The 17,627-nt window shown below is 40.1% G+C and overlaps 2 protein-coding genes across 3 annotated transcripts; both read left to right on the top strand.

Annotated features, from left to right (window-relative positions):
• Window positions 1-6: 6 nt before the first annotated feature.
• Window positions 7-5,899, top strand: LOC105306590 (zinc finger protein 350-like). Its single transcript, XM_011381664.2, has 4 exons — window positions 7-1,465; window positions 1,821-1,947; window positions 2,231-2,326; window positions 4,338-5,899. The coding sequence occupies exons 1-4, from the start codon at window positions 1,451-1,453 to the stop codon at window positions 5,648-5,650; spliced, it is 1,551 nt and encodes a 516-aa protein (XP_011379966.1). The 5' UTR covers window positions 7-1,450; the 3' UTR covers window positions 5,651-5,899.
• Window positions 5,900-8,731: 2,832 nt separating this feature from the next.
• LOC105306589 (zinc finger protein 260-like) lies at window positions 8,732-17,594 on the top strand. Of its 2 annotated transcripts, XM_023524139.1 has the most exons (5): window positions 8,732-10,399; window positions 12,798-12,971; window positions 13,621-13,728; window positions 14,012-14,104; window positions 14,611-17,594. In XM_023524139.1, the coding sequence occupies exons 2-5, from the start codon at window positions 12,887-12,889 to the stop codon at window positions 16,584-16,586; spliced, it is 2,262 nt and encodes a 753-aa protein (XP_023379907.1). In that variant the 5' UTR covers window positions 8,732-10,399; window positions 12,798-12,886; the 3' UTR covers window positions 16,587-17,594. The 2 variants fall into 2 exon arrangements, with proteins under 2 accessions (XP_023379907.1, XP_023379908.1); XM_023524140.1 differs by lacking the exon at window positions 8,732-10,399 and having other exon boundaries at window positions 12,832-12,971; window positions 13,602-13,728; window positions 14,611-17,592.
• The last annotated feature ends 33 nt before the right edge of the window (window positions 17,595-17,627 follow it).

Raw genomic sequence — 17,627 nt, 5'->3', positions numbered from 1 at the left:
AAGGAGGTACAGCCCGTGGCAGTCATTCGAAACCATCTAGTTTTTAGAACAGGAGTTGACTAACTGCAGACTGAGGGGCTAAACCAGCAACGCCCGGCTGCTTCTTATCTTCTGTGGCAGTTTTCGGGCTACAAAGGCCGAAATGGGTCATTTTGACACAGACATTTTGACCTGCAAGTGGAAAAGCGTAGCTGTCTCTACAGAAAATGTTTGCTAACGTCTGAACTCACTTCTTAATTCACAGCAGCGGACATATTTGCCTGACATACATTCTTCCTTTCTCTTTTTGCTAACAGAATCTCCACGTCGTTTAGTATCTATCCTCTGGGTAAGGTGACCCATGACCTAGTTTATTAGTAAGTCTTGATCCATCTTAGTCAATCATGGTGGTTCCAACTCCCATCTCTAGTGACTGAATTACTATGAAATGAGTGAGTAAATGGTCCCTTCTAGCCAGTTATAATGGTGAAAATTGGCTTAGTGATTTGTGGTGAACATTTTTCTTCTAGATAAGTAATTCCTTGAATCTGAAGGGCATCGGATTTTGCCATCCTAAAATATTCATCTTTGGGATATTGATCATTTTAGGCTGTGTAATTTACAAAATCTGCAGTCCTGAGAGAAGCTCTGAAAACCTAGTAGAATTTTCCTTTAGTAACGAACATTTACGTTTGTAAGGGCATCTCCCTCAGTGTACCTGGCCCACTTTCACTATCAGTGGAGAAGGTTGGGACTTCAATTCGCCTAACAATCTAATCTTGTTTTTGTGCTGTTCCTGGTAACCTCCCCTAACAACCTCCACCCCCAGCATTTTTTGTCTTTAGCTGAAGGTAGTATAAGGTGATGATTTCTGCCATTTGTTGAGTTACTCAGTTTACCCGGATCTCTTCCATATAGACAAGAAATGTAAATGTTACTAAACGTTTGATTGTTTTTCTCCTGTTAATCTTTGTTTTACCAATTTAATTATTAGACCAGCCAAAGGACCTAAAGGGAAGAAGACAAAAATTATTCTGACTCTACAATGTCATTTTGCTCATCTCTTTTCATAGTCACTTCTCTTAAACTCCACAGAAAAGAACTACATCTCCCACCACAGAATCTTTAGTTTATTGGCCAGAGGTATAAATTCTTCCAGGACCCCATGTAAAGAGGGACACTTTCCTCAGATACTGTGGCATTGTGTGAAGATGAGTGCTTAGGAACATTGTAGCATCTGGATCCAGCTGAAACGAATCATTCTAATTGAATTTTCTCAATACACAGGTCCAGACATCCAGGAGCAAAAGAATCAAGTGAGAGAGGAAGAAATTAGGTTGGGTGTCAGCATGTCCAGGGAGACAGACACCTGACTGAAGACTGAGATTTCGAGACAGAAATTTAGAGTGGTTCCAGAAGACACCAAGACAGAGCCTCATCGTTGTGAGCTGTTTTCAGAAATTAGAAGAAAATGCCCCAGGCCCAGGTGACATTGGGTTTCTTTTATTCTTTCCTTTGTTCCCTAATGGGTTTGAAGAGGCCTATAAAAAAAAGCACTTCTGTCAATCAGAAAGTATGCAGATATGTATATCTGTTTTGTCTCATTTACATATAAATGCGATGTTTCCAGTTTACCTAGAACATTTCTACTCATTATAGAAACTTCTATTCGGATGATTGCATAGATGATTGAATGTACAGTTATATTTTCAGGCATTTGATGCTTCAGCTATATATTAAAACCCCACTTGATATTAGATGCTGCCTATAAAGTGGAAATGAGCAGAAAAACTAACATTTCTTTAATATCTTCAAAAGGACATCACTCCATTAAATTACAGGAGTCCCTGACATTTGACGATGTGGCCGTGGACTTCACCTGGGAGGAGTGGCAGCTCCTGGCCCCCACTCAGAAGGACCTGTACCGGGACGTGATGTCGGAGAACTACAGCAACCTGGTGTCAGTGGGTGAGGACAGCTCCCCTGGGTCACTCCGAGGGTGCCCGGTCAGTGATCTTTCCTTCCTCAGCTCCTGAAAGCTCTGGAGGGTCCGCGATGCCCTGAAGTGGTAGATGCATCTCAGTGCCCACTTTGGTTTCGGAGAAATGGCTGTATTCTCCCTTCTCCTGAGAGAGGAACCTTGTCTTTGTAGGTGTGAGAATTGTTTGTCCTCAGATGTAACATTCTGCAGATTTCAAACCCATAAGCCCAATTCAGTGTATCTAAGTCTTCTATCATTTTCCATGAACAGGTTGTCAAGCCAAGAAACCAGATACACTCTCCAGGCTGGATCAAGGAGAACCACCATGGACAATGGCAGACGAAGTCCACCCTCGATCCCGTTCAGGTGAGTGAGAGAACCAGCAAGGGGCAGGCGTGGAAATGCCATTCTAGTCATTGAGAGAAGAGTCACAGACGTGAGGGGGTTTGAGGACAGGTAAGCAGTGCCACCGTGCTTGTCTCTTCTGATGGGACACCGCTTTTTCTTTATAGGAGCTTACAGAAACTATAGCCTTTTATCTTTTCTGGGATCTGTTCATTCTGTGTTTTATCTACATCTCGATTATTTGGTTTACATAGTTTTCTCTTTCCTAGGATTCTCAAATCTTTCCTTTTTCTTACTCTTCTTCCTTCCTTGCTATGTGATTCCACCGTCCAAGGCCTCCCTCCAAAGACAAAACTCCGAGTTACTCTCTGTCCTCTGACAACTGTACCTTCCATTCCCATGAGTAATGGCTTCCCTTCCCAACATCCACCCATCTTGATGCTGTGCCCACAGGGTGAACTGGTCTTCGCTGTGCCTTTATCCCCACTCTGAGGTTCTCTAAAGGTTTTGTTTTTCATTTTTTTTTTTTTTTTATCTGCTAACCCTTCAGTGTTTTCTTCTTTCTAATAAGCTAAGCTTCTGGAGAAGACATCCCAATTGCTGTCTCCCCGTGTGATCCACCACAGACTCTGTTTAGTTCTGTAGGATTTACTCATCTCGATGGCAACTCTCCTGGGCTCCCAAAACCTGCGAGGACCTAGAATCACCTTCCCTCCCAGGAAACCCCGAAAGGTTTATGTTCTTCATTCCTGCGCATCTTACATCTGGGCCATCCAGGCATTACCTCCACTGTACTCTTCCCACACAGCATTCTCCTTTAAAGGAGTTTGTTGTTTCTGATGCATTTTAACTAGAAAAGGTATTTTAACAGCCTACGTTCTCAGTTCCGGTCTACACCAGACCATAAGTCTTGCCTACTTCTATTTAATCCCTTTGTTTTTTTTTTTTTTTTACTAATTCTGATCCTCCTTACAGTTTATCGTAGAAATTACTACTGTTTTACTTCCTGAATGCTTTCGTTTTTGTCCCATCATATTCTGAGGCCATTAAGTCCCAGTTAACCATATTACCTCTCACATGACATGAAATTTTCTTTCAGTGATCTCTGTGATGTAGTCTATCTTATTCATGGAGAGGTTGCCATCTTCTAAACTATGTTTTATGCATGTGATTGCTTCCTTCACCTTTTTATAAATTATTTTTTCATAGCCTAGTGTATGCGGGGATTATCCACCAGTTTGAAAAACCATACAAATAAACTAAATGCTTTCATTCTAAAGAGACATAAAATCCATCAAAATTAAAAAATAAATACTGTGTAGATGGAGTGAAGTGTGCTGTAATGAAATTAAGTCAGCATAATGGAACACTAAGTGCTGAAGCTGGGGTTGATCCTGGACAAAATGGAACACCTCTCTGAGGTATAGGTTGTTCTTCAGAGGTGCTAGGAGCTCCGCTGTGTCATTGTTCATTCCCTCCATGCCACCCACAGTAGTGAATCCATCAGTGAGTGCTGGCTTCCCAAATTCAGCTTGATTTCCTCTGTCCCTCTGCATCTCCTGTGAGCCTTCCCACCAGCTTTCACATGTCCCTGTTTCCCTTGTGTCTGCCTTTCCCCTTTGATTGGTTTTACCGAAGTGCAACGCAGGGTCCGTGAATATGAGGACTATGTTTCGTATCCCCATCCTAGAACCACTCCTGGTCCATAGTAGCCATCGGTTAGTAATATGGAGAGAGTGAGTGTTTCTCACCAGTTAGGATGAGGTGGCCCTCACACCCGTGGTCCACTGCTATAGTAACTTCCTAACGTTTTACAGTCTCTGCACGTTTGGCAAGGCCAATATTTAGAAAGTAGCCCGTGTTTTCATTTTCTGTTTTTTCCAATGTACAAGGAACATTAAATGTGGAAATTTCTTTAAACTTACATCATGGCGTCATCACTAAAAACAACACCTCACATCAAAGTATTTTTTTAATTACCTGTCTTCCAAATCAAGCTGATGGGTGACCTGTTTGTTCTTTTCTTTCACAGGAATCTGGAAAGTTGATACTCATGTGCTAGAGCACTTCCAAGATGGAAACATGGAGAACAATCTAGAACAATGGCACAAACGTAACACATTTGACAATTCTGTCCATCAGAGCAAAACTCATTTTCTGTTACGTCAAAATCATGATGTATTTGGCTCACATGGAGAAAGTATGAAATCAGATTTAACTTTACTTAACCAGAGCAGAAGCAATGAAATAGAGAACTGTGCTGAGCTTACTGGAGATGGGAAATCCTTCCTCCATGCTAACGGTGAACCATTTGGGACTGAAGTAAAATCCCTTGAAAGCCAAAATCTTATCCACACTAAGTCCCAATTCATGAAGCATCAAAAATCCCAGAAAATAAGGAAACGTCATGTCTGCAATGAATGTGGGAAAGCTTTCATGAAGAAATGTTTGCTCAGTGATCACCAGAATCTTCACACAGGAGAAAAGCCTTATCAGTGTAGTTCATGTGGGAAAGCCTTCTTCAGAAAGGTCACACTAAACGAACACCGCAGATCGCACACAGGAGAGAAACCATATGAATGCACTGAGTGTGGCAAAGCCTTCCTGAAGAAATCACGGCTCAATATACATTATAAGATACATACAGGAGAGAAGCCTTTTATATGCAGTGACTGTGGGAAAGGCTTTATCCAGAAGGGCAATCTCATGGTACATCTGCGGACTCATACAGGTGAGAAACCTTATATATGCACCGAATGTGGAAAAGGCTTCAGCCAGAAGACATCCCTCACAACGCATCAGAGATTTCACACAGGAAAGACTCCCTTTGTGTGCAGTGAATGTGGAAAATCATGTTCCCAGAAGACAGGTCTAATTAAACATGAAAGAATTCACACAGGAGAGAAACCTTTTGAGTGCAGCAACTGTGGGAAAGCCTTTATTGGGAAGCCACAGCTTATTGTTCATCAGAGGATTCATACAGGAGAGCGGCCCTATCGATGTAATGAGTGTGGGAAAGCCTTCAGAGCAAAGTCAGTCCTCAATGAACATCAGAAAATTCACTCAATCAAGGTAGAAAACCCTCCCTCGGAGAGTCACAGCTCATCACAGACCAGTGTCGTCCTGCAGGAGAAAAATCTTGTTAATACTGTGACTGTGCGGTTGCCTTGTTTGGTCCCTCAGACAGCATTAAATAACAGGAACGTAGTCATAGTGGGCCAGCCTGTGGCCAGATGTGTGTCGTCAGGAGGATTTGCACAGAACAGAAGCCTCGTGAATGCAGTGAGCGTGGTCACACCTTCAGTGATCAATTATGTCTTATTTTATGTCCCAGGAAACCAGTAGGAGAAAAATGAGCTTTTCTATGTGTAAAAGATTGGAGCCAAATTTCTAGCTCGTATTATGTATGAAAAGTAAACACTAAGAAATTGTATAGATGCTGAGACTGGGAAGACCTGATTCTCATGATATTAAATATGTGCATTGATTCAGAGGTGTAGCCTGATGTTAACTCAAACATAGTTTAGGTTCTCTGTCCTGTCAAAGGAACAAAAGAAGCTAAGTGGAGGAAATAAAGTGAATTTTTAGAACATATTTTGCATCTGGAATGTTGCTAAAGAGTCAATACTGGATTGGTGGGCTATGGCAGTACATATTGGTTCAGTTTCCCCAAGCCAGGGTGAAGGGTTATTTGAAAACTGGGATGTCTCCCGGAAACTCTCAGAAGTTTATACCATGCAGATGGACTCATGAAACAGCAGATTCAGAATGAGTCGATTGTCTTATTTACGGAGTATTTGTCAGATACTTCCTTTGTACCTGGTTCTGTTCCAGGAGCTGAGTATACGATGCGACAGCAAAGGAGCCCCTGGTCTCCTGGAGAGAAAGTGGGGTACTTGGATCATCTTTAAGTGGTATCTCAATTACACCAGCTGATCCAGTGAGAGGATGTAAATATTTTTATTAGGTGAAATGGATATGGAATAGTTGGTTCAAGGGAATATGACTACTTATTGTTGAAGGAGCATATTGTCATGAGTGGAGAAGAATTCTCATGACAAGGATCAGAACACAAATGAGTTATTTTAAAGCTCATTTTTATTCTTCACCAGCATACTATAAATTTCCTAATTTTAGTGGCTTTACTTGAACTTTAGTGTTTTAAAACACTGAAAACCAATAAATTAAAAATCATTTCCTTTGTTGTAGTAGTCACATTTCACATACTTGAGAGTCATGTGACAGATGGCTACAGCAGAATGAGGAAAACAGTGAGAGAATGAAAAATCTCTTATTTCCATTGTACTAGAAAGTATATTGGGAAATGTTGGTTTTCATGATTTTATATTTCCCAACACAGTAAAAAAAAAATACTAATTATATATAAATTTGGAAAGTGAATGTATGAACTAAAGGGCTAATCAAAGTGTATTTTGTCACTTAAGGAGAGTTCTAATGAATATAATTATGACCCAAAACTGTTTTCATGTGAGATCAAGTGGTCCATCAAGCAGACCCGCAATTCTTGACCTGTGAATCTCCAGATCTGGCCAAGGCAAGGTCAGTTTGACTCATTCCTAGAACTGAACAGTAAGGGCCCCATATGGGTTGCCAGGCTAACCTGAACACTGAGGACATGTGCAACACTCACCTTTCAGAGCATGATTCAAACATCTAGAGTTGGGAATTCAATGATGAGACAGCCACTTCATAGCAAATTTCCAATTTTCCTGATAAGAAGGACTCATTGTACTTTAAGCTGGATATAGCTTTATTAAATCAAAGGACAAAGAACCCTGAGTATGAAGAGAGGACTAGGGCCTCATTCACAGGACAGTGAGAAGGAATGATGAGGCTACATCGCTTTCCTCAATTTGTCATGTCATAGAGGAGCCACGATCTTTGAAATAGTGGTGGCTCTAAAAGGTGATAGACCTGTAGACAAATATAAGTGTTCTTCTCCAAGACAACCCAATGATCTCACCTTCATGCATTTCACATGCTGTCCTCCGTTTTTAAAGTTATTTTCTTCCATTAATTGAGTTTATTCTCCAGATCTTATCCTTTCTATGATCTGCCCCTTTTTATTTTGACAGGAGCCTCTATTCAGGATTTTTTAAAAAATGTTTCTTAGAATAGCGATCCTTAGAATTTCTTTCAAATGGCTCCATTCCTTTGGTGACAAATTTTGATTGGTCCATAAGGTCATTTATTCATCTTTCAAATCTACATATAATTCATTTCTATTTTGCTATGTGCTAGGGAATACGTGATTAGCTATAAACTATATAAAGGAATTTGTAATCTAGGTAGAAAGATGAACATTCTTAAAAAATATCCCTAACCTATTTTATATCCTTACAATTAAGTGAACTCTTTCCTCCTCGTCATGCAAATAATACTAAGCCCCTTGAATAAGAAATTATCAGGATATTTTGTTCCTTGTACTCTATGTCTTTCTCAACTAACATAGGTGTATATATCTTTTGATTGCAGTTGCTGGAGGATAAAATTGCTATATGCATGTAATGTACCTTTAAAAAAAATTCCTAGCTCAAAGATAGTAAGAACTTTTTTGTTTAGTTCATTACCGTCATCATCTATAGGTCCTAGAACAGTACCAGGTAAAGAGAACAGTTAAAGATTTTCTGGGTGGTGTGTGCATAGGATGGGAACTATCTTCTAGGGTAAGAGTGTGGCTGATAAGGTATTCATGAGTTTTAAGCTTTGTTCCTCCAGTTCATATTTATAAAGTTAGCACACCCAAACAAGCTGTTACATAATTGAATGAACTGTTTACTTTTGAAGAACTTCAGTAGTCTGATGCAAACTGAATACATTTAGAACAGAAGAAATGCAAGAGCTAATCATATAATGTTCCTACATGGGGAAAAGACTCATGCCCCCAAAGAGGGGAAGGTGTGCTGTGTTATAACTTTAACCAATGATGTGCAACATAGTCAACCTCCCTTAAATTGAGGAGTCATTGACTTATCAACTAGGAGTTTGATACAGTATGTTGTTAGAATTGTGACAGTAGTCCCTAAAATCTTCTTCATCTTCACAAGCCTTATTTGCTTAATGAGTTTGCTGATATTTTGCTGAAGATGTTCCACAGTTAGTGTGTTCCAAGTTTTATTTCTAGGATTTCCTCTGCCGACTGATGGGGCAGAACACACCACTGAAAACCCTGCCACGTTCATTGCCTTCAAAGGTCCAACAGTTTCTCTCCTGTGTGAACTCTTTGCCACCTATTCAGTCTTATGCTGAGAAAAGACTTTCCACGGTCATATTTCTACCACCAATGAGCTCACTGATATGTGACCTTTAAAGCACTGATAGGGTCTATCTTTCCACAAAATGCTCTCCTAGTGATCATGCTTGTCTCAGTATACACTTATCAGCCATATAATGAGCTAGGTTTTATTCAAAGGTTTTCCACCTTGATTGTATCACAGTTTATTCCTGTGTGACATAAAATATGACATAATTGGTCGCCGAAGGCACTACCACATTATTTGCTCAGAATTTTCTTTGAGCAAATTCTATCTTCTGCTGATGGTGTACCTCTGGCACCTGGCTGTTGCACGATGGACACGTTCCTAACTGATAGAAGCTCACTGAAGTGTGATGAAATCTTTGAGCTGCCACAGAAGACATCCGCACGGTCACTGTACCAACAGGGTTTTTCTCCTTTATGATATCATTTTGCTGTGATGAACTGTGACTCTTACAGAATGAATTTTCCAACTTGGCTGAACCTACATGTTTCTTTCTTGCATGTGGCATTCTCTTATGACACACAAGGCAGGACAAGTTGGAGGCTTTTCCACAATCATCGCACCGATAGGATTTCTCACCTGTACGAGTTGTTTGATGTCTATTGAGGCATGACTTATTTCTGAAGTCTTTCCTACAATCACTGCTTGTGTAAGGTTTCTCTCCTATGTGGTGGATGTCGACAAGGTGAGTTAAAATTTTATTTGAAAATATAAAGGGCCAAAAAAAGCAAAGTCATTCTTATGAAAATGGTAGGAGACCTTGCTTTATCAGGTTATGACTTAGAAAGCTCCCATAGCTAAAACAGTACTATTGGCCCAGGAATAAACAACAGATCATTGGAACAGAACAGCTTTTTAGATCAGAGCTATACAGATACAGACACTTGATTTATGACTTATGGTACTATCAAGCAGTGGAGAAGAGATTGACTTTAAATCATGCTGCTGGGACAATTATGCGGAGGGGGCAAAGCCGACCCCTGTATCGCAATGTTTACAGAAACAAATGACTGGGCGGATCGTGACTATTCGGGACACACAGGATCCTTCTTCGATGTATCAGACACAGATAATATTCTCTTGTGGACTGTAGTTGTCACGGTTCGAGCCACAACCCTTTTTGTCCCAGTCTTTAACGCCTCATTGTGTCTCATCACGAAGCACACATCCAGAGCCCTCTCCTCTTCCGGATTCAGTTCTAGTCTCTTAATGCCCATTTTCCCAAACACGTTACTGAAAGTTCCCAAATTACCCTCCACAAGATCGTTCTTTACTGTACGGACGCTAAAGTTTTCAATATGGCCGCGTCTTCCCTGCGGTTTCTGAAGGGCTCTGAGAGAGCGCGGGCGCGGCCATGTTCTGCCTGTGATTGGTTTAGCTCTCGGGTCCGATCGAAAGACTCCGGGCGAGCGTGCTGAAATGGTACTAAGCATGGTTGACGGTGCCGACAGCCGCTGTGGAAGTGGAAGAACCAGAGGCAACAGGTCCTCAAAATGAGAGACAGGATGGGCTGATCTTGAACGTGGCCAAATGGGCCCTCTCGCTCCCCGTAGGCCAGGTATCCAAGATGGCGGCGCGCGGTCGAAGATGGCCGCTCCCAGCACACCGTCAGGAAAACGGCGCGGTCATAATGCCCCGCGGGAATGCCAACGGAGACTAGAATCAGCGTTCCGAGATACATCGTTCGCTTCCAAATGCCCTTGAGTCTGCGCAACAGCCCGCGACGCGAACCCGCAAACGGCGGAGCGGAAGCGGAAGCGGAAGTTGCGTGCTGAAGCGCGGCTTTCCTCGCGAGGTCACGTTTGGCGGACAGGTGAGGTTAGATTTGTGCGAGCGGCGCTAAGAATCCGGCGCCGTGGGGATTTCGTGACGTGTGATGTGGTGTGTGGTGGGCGTTCGTGGAGGCGGGGACGCGGGGACGCGGGTGGCGTTGTTTAAGGCAGCTTCGTAATTGTCGCGGGCATCAGAGTTTAGGAGAGTGGGTCGAAGAAGATGCGCGACATCCACCATTCCTGGTGACAGGGACAGGTCGGTTCCGGGTCGCTCCGCAGGCGGCGGAGAGAGGCGTTGGGAGGGCCAGCGACGGAGGGGCCGTAGGTGCCGGCGGTGGGGATAGGGGTGGGGGCTGGTCATGTGCTACTCCGGTGGTCTGAGGTCCATACTCATATGGACATGGCGCCCGAAGAGCAGCGAGTGGGTGGCAGAGCCAGGCGCAGGGCGCGGGGCAGGATGGATGTGCTTGTGAGAGGTTGGAATTTGAGGCCTCGAGGGGACAGGCATTCGAGTGTGTACTAAGCGATGGGACGTTACTTTTCCCAACGTTTTGTGCTGAAGAATTTCAAGCGTACAGAAAAGTCGAAGAGTACCAAAATGGTCACGCGTGTACCCGCCGTCTAGATCCATGAGTTGTGAAAATAGTGCCATAAATACATAGAGTGTGACGGTCAGCGTGCCAACCAGTGTACAGGTGTGCGTACGCGCCTGAAATCACGTTCTAGTCTTTTATATCAATTCTGCCGTTTGTTTGTGCGACTTGGGTAAGTTACCAAGTTCTCTGTGAGTCTCAGTTTTCCCATTCAAACAGATTGCTATCCACCTCACAGATCCTCAGAGGGTCCTACCTCATCTAACCTTAATTACCCCGCAAAGGCTGCATTTCCAAATATCACATTTCCAAATATCACATTCGTATCAGCATATGAATCGGGGGACACAATATTAAGTTTATAACCGATAGATACTTGACAAAGGGTAGCTATTATTATTCAAATGTGTACCTTTCCAATGGGAGTTTTCTAAGACAAACCTAACTTATTTTTATTATTATTTTATTAAATTTAAAATTTTAACTTATTTTTATATATTGTATATCTTCTTTATAAGTTTGTTTGATATTAAATGGAGATCTCCTATCACAATATTATCGAATGCTTATCATTAATAAAAAGCAGGATAAAATCACCTGTGATGTTTTCAGATGTATTTTTAAACTGAATTATATATCGTGGATGTTTTTCTTCTTTAATTTATAAAAGTAGGTCAGATTAAATGCATATTTCAAAGGCTTCTGACTTAATTTTAAACTTCCCCAATAATGTTCTATTATATAATGCTTCCACATACAGGGTGCCAGGTTTTTCTACATCTTTAATGATTAGAGGTTTGGGGCTTTAAGCTAGGTGACATCAGCCCAACCTCTAGGAGGATAGTCACTGGAGGATGAGTCATGTGGCCATTGGTTCTTTAATCATGCTTATTTAATGAAACTCTAATAAAAACTATTGATACTGAAGCTCAGGTGAGCTTCTGTGGTTGGCAGTACCCTGCATACACTGGATGACTAATGTGTCCTGATACACTGGATGAGTAATGAATGTGTCCTGACTCCAAGGGGAAAGGACAGTGGAAGCTTCTGGTTTGGGACCCTCCCAGACATCACTGTATTCTGCCTCTTCATTTGACTGGCCATGATTCGCTATAATTTATATGCTTTTTTGCTATAATAAAATTAATTTTGTACATTTTTCCTCCAGGTACCTAATAGGTTTTGTTGGTATTGTAAAGTGTTTTTGTTTTCTTTTAAATCTTTTTGTTGTTTGGATAGGAAATTGCAATTAATGTTTATTAATTGGTGGTTCAGAGACTCAAGGAAACCCTCTACAGAGTGAGTTGTCTGTCTGTCTGTCTCTCTCTCACTCTCCTGGTGTACTGCCTGAAAAACTCGCCACCTTTGCTTCCTCAGACTCTGAATTCTGTGTCATTAACTCAGCAAGACTGCCAGACATTTTTGGGCTCCTTCTCTCTGTGCTGTGTGTGGCCTGGAGAATCTCCAGTATACAAAGTTCTTGCTTTGTTTGTTTTTCCTCTTCTCTGATTTCTGTGTCTGGAAAATAGTCGTTCTAGATATTTCCACCTTTTAAAAAAGTTGGTTAAGATGAAGGAAAATTCTGGTAATTCTCCCAGGAATCAGAGGATTTATTGATTATGAGGGTTTGTGTTTTATCCTTGCTCCCTGAATTACTAGTTGTGTGGCTTTTAGCTAGGTGCCTGTCTTAGTTTTCTCTGAAATTGAATAATTATAGTCTTTACCTCATAGCGTTGTTGTGAGTGTTAAGTGAGAAAAGAACATGCTAGAAACAGTTCCTTGTATGTATAGAAACTTGCTTTTGTTACTATTTTCATGCCAAACAAATTTTTCCTTAAATTTGTAGATGCTGGCTTTCTAGTGTGAGGTAGCTCCTGTAAAGGAAAAAAAGTAGAGCTCAAGTCCAGAAATTAATCCTTGCTGAGGATACCGTTGATGAGACACCAGTATCAGGATTTTAGGACAGATGCCAAAAGCAGTGGCCATGTTCTGAAAGCTGCTGAAAATGACCAAGTTCCAGGTGAGCTGTTTATTTCCCAGTTTGTTATCCAGTAGACTTCTGGAAGTTTATATACAAAGAGAATAATATATAGGTAGGTAGGTAGAAAAAACACTGTGGCCAGGAGAGATGTGCTTAGACTGAGAGACAGAATAAATGGTCCAGAATAGCCATCAGGAAGGGAGATTATCTGCATGTCATAGAGTCCTGCAAGGTGCTATAATTAGAACATTGCCACATAAGCAGCACGGTCCAGAACTGAGTTGCAAACTTTTCTGTGGTAATACTGGAAACCATCACAAAATGAGTAAAAATGTTACAAGACTTACTTTGTATGTAAGGAGGAAGCACACGAATTTATTTATTTTCTCTCTCTTTTTTTTTAATTATTGCAAAATGTATAGTAGGTAACATTTAGTGCTCTTAAGATGGGTTAAAGATGGTTTTTAGGGAGTTTAACATTTTACTTTGGGTGAATGAATGAGTGAAGTGAATGAAGACTGTGCAAAGAGGATAGTTTTAATGAATTTAGCCAGTGTGAATCAAAACTAGATACAGAAAAATATTTATTTATAAATTTTCATAGTATAAATATTTTACATTTTATCCCAGTATATTAACTCCAGACTAAAAAGGTTTATGTTATAACAGGGCTTATTGTCATTCAAAGATGTGGCTGTGGATTTCACCCGGGAAGAGTGGCAGCTACTAGACACAGTTCAGAAGAACCTCTACCGGGATGTGATGTTGGAAAATTATAGCAACCTAATGTCATTGGGTAAAGAGAACTTTCCTGAATATTTCAGCACGAGCCCATTAATTGCTTGTCTTTTTTCATAGCTACAATTTATGGGTATTCTGATATCCTTAATGATTTTGGACTTGGACTCGTGTCGGTGATAGAACTTATTTTCTTTATGATCAACAGTGACTGTACTTATGTCATTTTTCCAAATGAAAAGTTTCATTTCACTGAGTTTGAAACTATACATTCCCTGAAACAGAACTTTTCCTCATAGGCCCCAAGACTGCTCAGGTTCTCTGTGATTACCCTTTGACAGGTTATCAAGCTGCCAAGCCAGGAGCTGTGGTCCACTGGGAGAAAGAAGAACAAGGACTAGTAGAGAGGGAATTTCCAAGTCATTTTAGCTCAGGTGAGTAAAATCAGTGCAGTGGGAATTAGTGGATGCAAAGTAACAATCGTTTATTGATGTGAGACTTTTCTTATTTTAATATTTTTCTCATAGTCTCTGAACCTTTAGAGGTGACTTTGAGTGAAAAGAAGTCTTTCGAATGAATGTTGCCTGTACCTCGTTTTATTTACCTTGAGTCAGATCTCTGCTTATTTCATGTGGTCTTTTCTCTTTTGCGTAGTTGTTCTTCTTTTGCGACCTGCTAGACACAACTAGCTTCTTTCTCCTTTTATCCATATTCACATACCTTTATATTATGCTTTTAAACATTTATAGATTTGTTTCAAAGTTTGATGACACCCACGTCCTTCAGTTCATTACTATTACTGTTGTTTTATTGAATGTCTCAGACTTACATTGTTCACCTGCTGTATCACTTTCTTCATTCTCTTTGAATATTGACTTGAGATTCCATCTCTCTCCATTTTATGATAATGGTAAAATTCATTGAATTTTTCCCCCCCTAGAAGTAATATGGCAAGTTAATGATTGGTATCAGGAAGATATTGTGAAGGACAAACCTGTGGAGAGAGATCATGAAAATAATGCACTGGGGAAAATATTTTCTCTCAGCAAAAATTTTTTTCCATTTATAGAAGAAACCCATAAATGTGTTTCAAGAGGAATAAGTTTGAAACAAAATTCAGATTCAAATTTTCAGAGTAAAAACTATGTAGAAACAAACTCTGATGAGTCAGATGGTCCTGGGAAATCATTTTTCCACTCTCTACATGAACTCTCCCATGCTCGAGCCCAGTATTACGAACATAATTTACATGTGAAGGCTTTCAGCCCGGTGACAAATCCTAAAAGACACAACAGAATTTGCACAGAAGGGAAACCTTATGAATGCAGTGAATGTCCAAAATCCTTTAGGTATAAGTCAAAGCTCATAATACACCAGAGAACTCATACGGGAGAGAAGCCGTACAGATGCAGTGAATGTCAGAAAGGTTTCAGTACAAAATGTCATCTCACTCTTCATCAGAGAATTCATACAGGAGAGAAACCGTATGGATGTATCGAGTGTCAGAAATCCTTCAGAACAAACTATCATCTCATTCTGCATCATAGGACTCATACAGGAGAGAAACCTTATGAATGTAAAGAATGTGGAAAAGCTTACAGGGAGAAGACAAAGCTGAAGTTACATTACAAAATGCACACAGGAGAGAAACCTTTTGAGTGTAGCGATTGTGGAAAAGGTTTTATGCAGAAGTCGAACTTGATTATCCATGGAAGAAGTCATACAGGAGATAAACCCTTTGGGTGTAGAGAATGTGGAAAGGCCTTCTGTAGCAAGTCTCAGCTTGTTGTTCACCAGCGAATTCATACAGGAGAAAAATCCCATGAGTGCAGAGAATGTGGGAATGCCTTCTATAAAAAGTCCCACCTCATAACACATCAGAGAATTCATGTAGGAGAGGAACCTTATCAATGCCGTGAATGTGGAAAAGATTTTATACACGTGTCACAACTTATTCTACATCAGAAAAATCATAGAGGAAGAAGACCTTATGAATGCAAGGAATGTGGGAAAGCCTTTAACAAAAAGTCACACTTTATAACACATCAGAGAATTCATACGGGAGAGAAGCCTTATGAATGCAGTGAATGTGGAAAAGCTTTTATAGACAACTCACAGCTTATTGTTCATCGAAGAACTCATACAGGAGAGAAACCGTATGAATGCAGGGAATGTAGGAAAGCTTTTAATAAAAAGTCATCTCTTATAACACATCAGAGAATTCATACAGGAGAGAAGCCTTATGAATGCAGTGAATGTAGAAAAGCTTTTATAGACAAGTCACATCTCATTGTCCATCAGAGAACTCATACAGGAGAGAAACCGTATGAATGCAGTGAATGTGGAAAAGCTTTCGTGCGAAAGGCAATGCTCATCGTACACCAGAGAACACATACGGGAGAGAAACCCTTTGTCTGTCCTGAATGCCAAAAAGCTTTCAGCAGTATGGCAATGCTCAGTAGACATCAGTTGATTCATACAGGAGAGAGACCCCACAGATGCAATGAATGTGGAAAAACTTTTCGCCAAAAAAGCCATCTTATTATCCACCAACGATGCCACACTGGCGAGAAACCCTATAGATGCATTCCATGTGGTCAGATCTTTAACCAGAAGTCACAGCTCATTAGACATCAGAGACGTCACACAGGAGAGAAACCATTTCAGTGCACTCAGTGTGGGAAATCCTATTTTGAGAAATCATACCTCAGTGACCATCAGAGAAGCCATGCAGGTGAGAAACCTTATCAGTGTAGTGGATGTGGGAAAACTGTCTCTGTGAAGTTCTTTCTCTCTTCACATGAAGAAATTCATATGGGAAAGAAATCTCAGAAACACATTGAGTGCTGGAAAGACTTTAGTGAGATGTCAAATCTCTGCGAATACAAGAGAATTAACACAAGAGACACCCTATGAATGAAAGTTAGGATACTTTTCCATTATTTTTGGCCTTTGTAAGTTTCAGAAAACTTATTTAGGAGAGAAATCTCTTAAATGCAGTGAATGTAGGAAAATTATTTGCCACCAACATAGCCTCACATTTCATTAGAGAAAGGCAATACAAATGAGTTAAAAAGTCAAAATCATTTCTGGAGAAGAAAAATCCTATTATATATCACACATAAATGAAACCTGAGTGCAACAAATATTTTTGACATGTGATTTATTCAGTTTTCACTGAGAAAAAAATCTCATGAACGTTGTGAATCTTGGAATACCTTCCATACAAATGAGTTTTCATGCCAAAGAATACAGATGAGTGAAGACTTGTGAAAAGGGATGACTCTGGTGTGAAGTTCAAATCGACTGCGCATCAGGTTATATTTATTAAGGAAAATTAGTATAGTGTGATGGTGGTGTAAAAGGATATTTACATATAAACAACATTACAATAGAAGTTTTGATCTTAATGTATTTATATTAATGTATTTTTAATGTAACAAAAAAGTAGTCATTTATGAAGAAGCGACAACTTTAGCATGCCAAAGGACACTTTGTTTCATGCTTAAATATACTGTATAGTCAAAGCTGTAAATTAAAGGTCCCGCGTGTGTGTATTTGCTCTGTGTCTGAATATTTTTATAGAATGTATATCATCACTTTTGGAGATCATAAGATGATAGGAAAGTTTGTACCATGAAAATCTTGTTCCATTTTTATGTGTGTGATATCCATAACAAATGCCAACGTTGTAAATTTTCGTGTATCAGAAAATGCCAGTGTAGATTTCTTCAAGGGAAGTAATTAGGCTTAAGATTAAGCAAGACTGTAACTTAACGCCATTTATATTTTTATTTGTTTTATACATACTGTTTACCAGTATACATAAATGGATGGTAGTTCTTTTCAGCCTTTTAGATTAATAAACGTTAAAAAAAATTGTCTTCTGGTTGTCATAAAAACAAACAAAAACCTTTAAAATATTGAGATTTAAGAGTGATGAGTAATCACAGCTTT

The sequence above is a fragment of the Pteropus vampyrus genome, unplaced genomic scaffold (assembly GCF_000151845.1).
Source record: "Pteropus vampyrus isolate Shadow unplaced genomic scaffold, Pvam_2.0 Scaffold448, whole genome shotgun sequence".
Lineage (NCBI taxonomy): Eukaryota > Metazoa > Chordata > Mammalia > Chiroptera > Pteropodidae > Pteropus > Pteropus vampyrus.
The sequence above is the reverse complement of the archived record's forward strand: the minus strand, read 5'-3'. Positions and strand labels throughout refer to the sequence as shown.

Bases quoted from the DNA above. Each gene is read 5' to 3' on its own strand.
- LOC105306589 (XM_023524139.1), top strand. From the start codon at position 12,887: ATGAGACACCAGTATCAGGATTTTAGGACAGATGCCAAAAGCAGTGGC. The intron at 13,729-14,011 runs GTAAAGAGAACT...ACCCTTTGACAG, and splicing joins TAGCAACCTAATGTCATTGG to GTTATCAAGCTGCCAAGCCA. The intron at 14,105-14,610 runs GTGAGTAAAATC...TTCCCCCCCTAG, and splicing joins TCCAAGTCATTTTAGCTCAG to AAGTAATATGGCAAGTTAAT.
- LOC105306590 (XM_011381664.2), top strand. The intron at 1,948-2,230 runs GTGAGGACAGCT...TTCCATGAACAG, and splicing joins CAGCAACCTGGTGTCAGTGG to GTTGTCAAGCCAAGAAACCA. The intron at 2,327-4,337 runs GTGAGTGAGAGA...TTTCTTTCACAG, and splicing joins CCACCCTCGATCCCGTTCAG to GAATCTGGAAAGTTGATACT.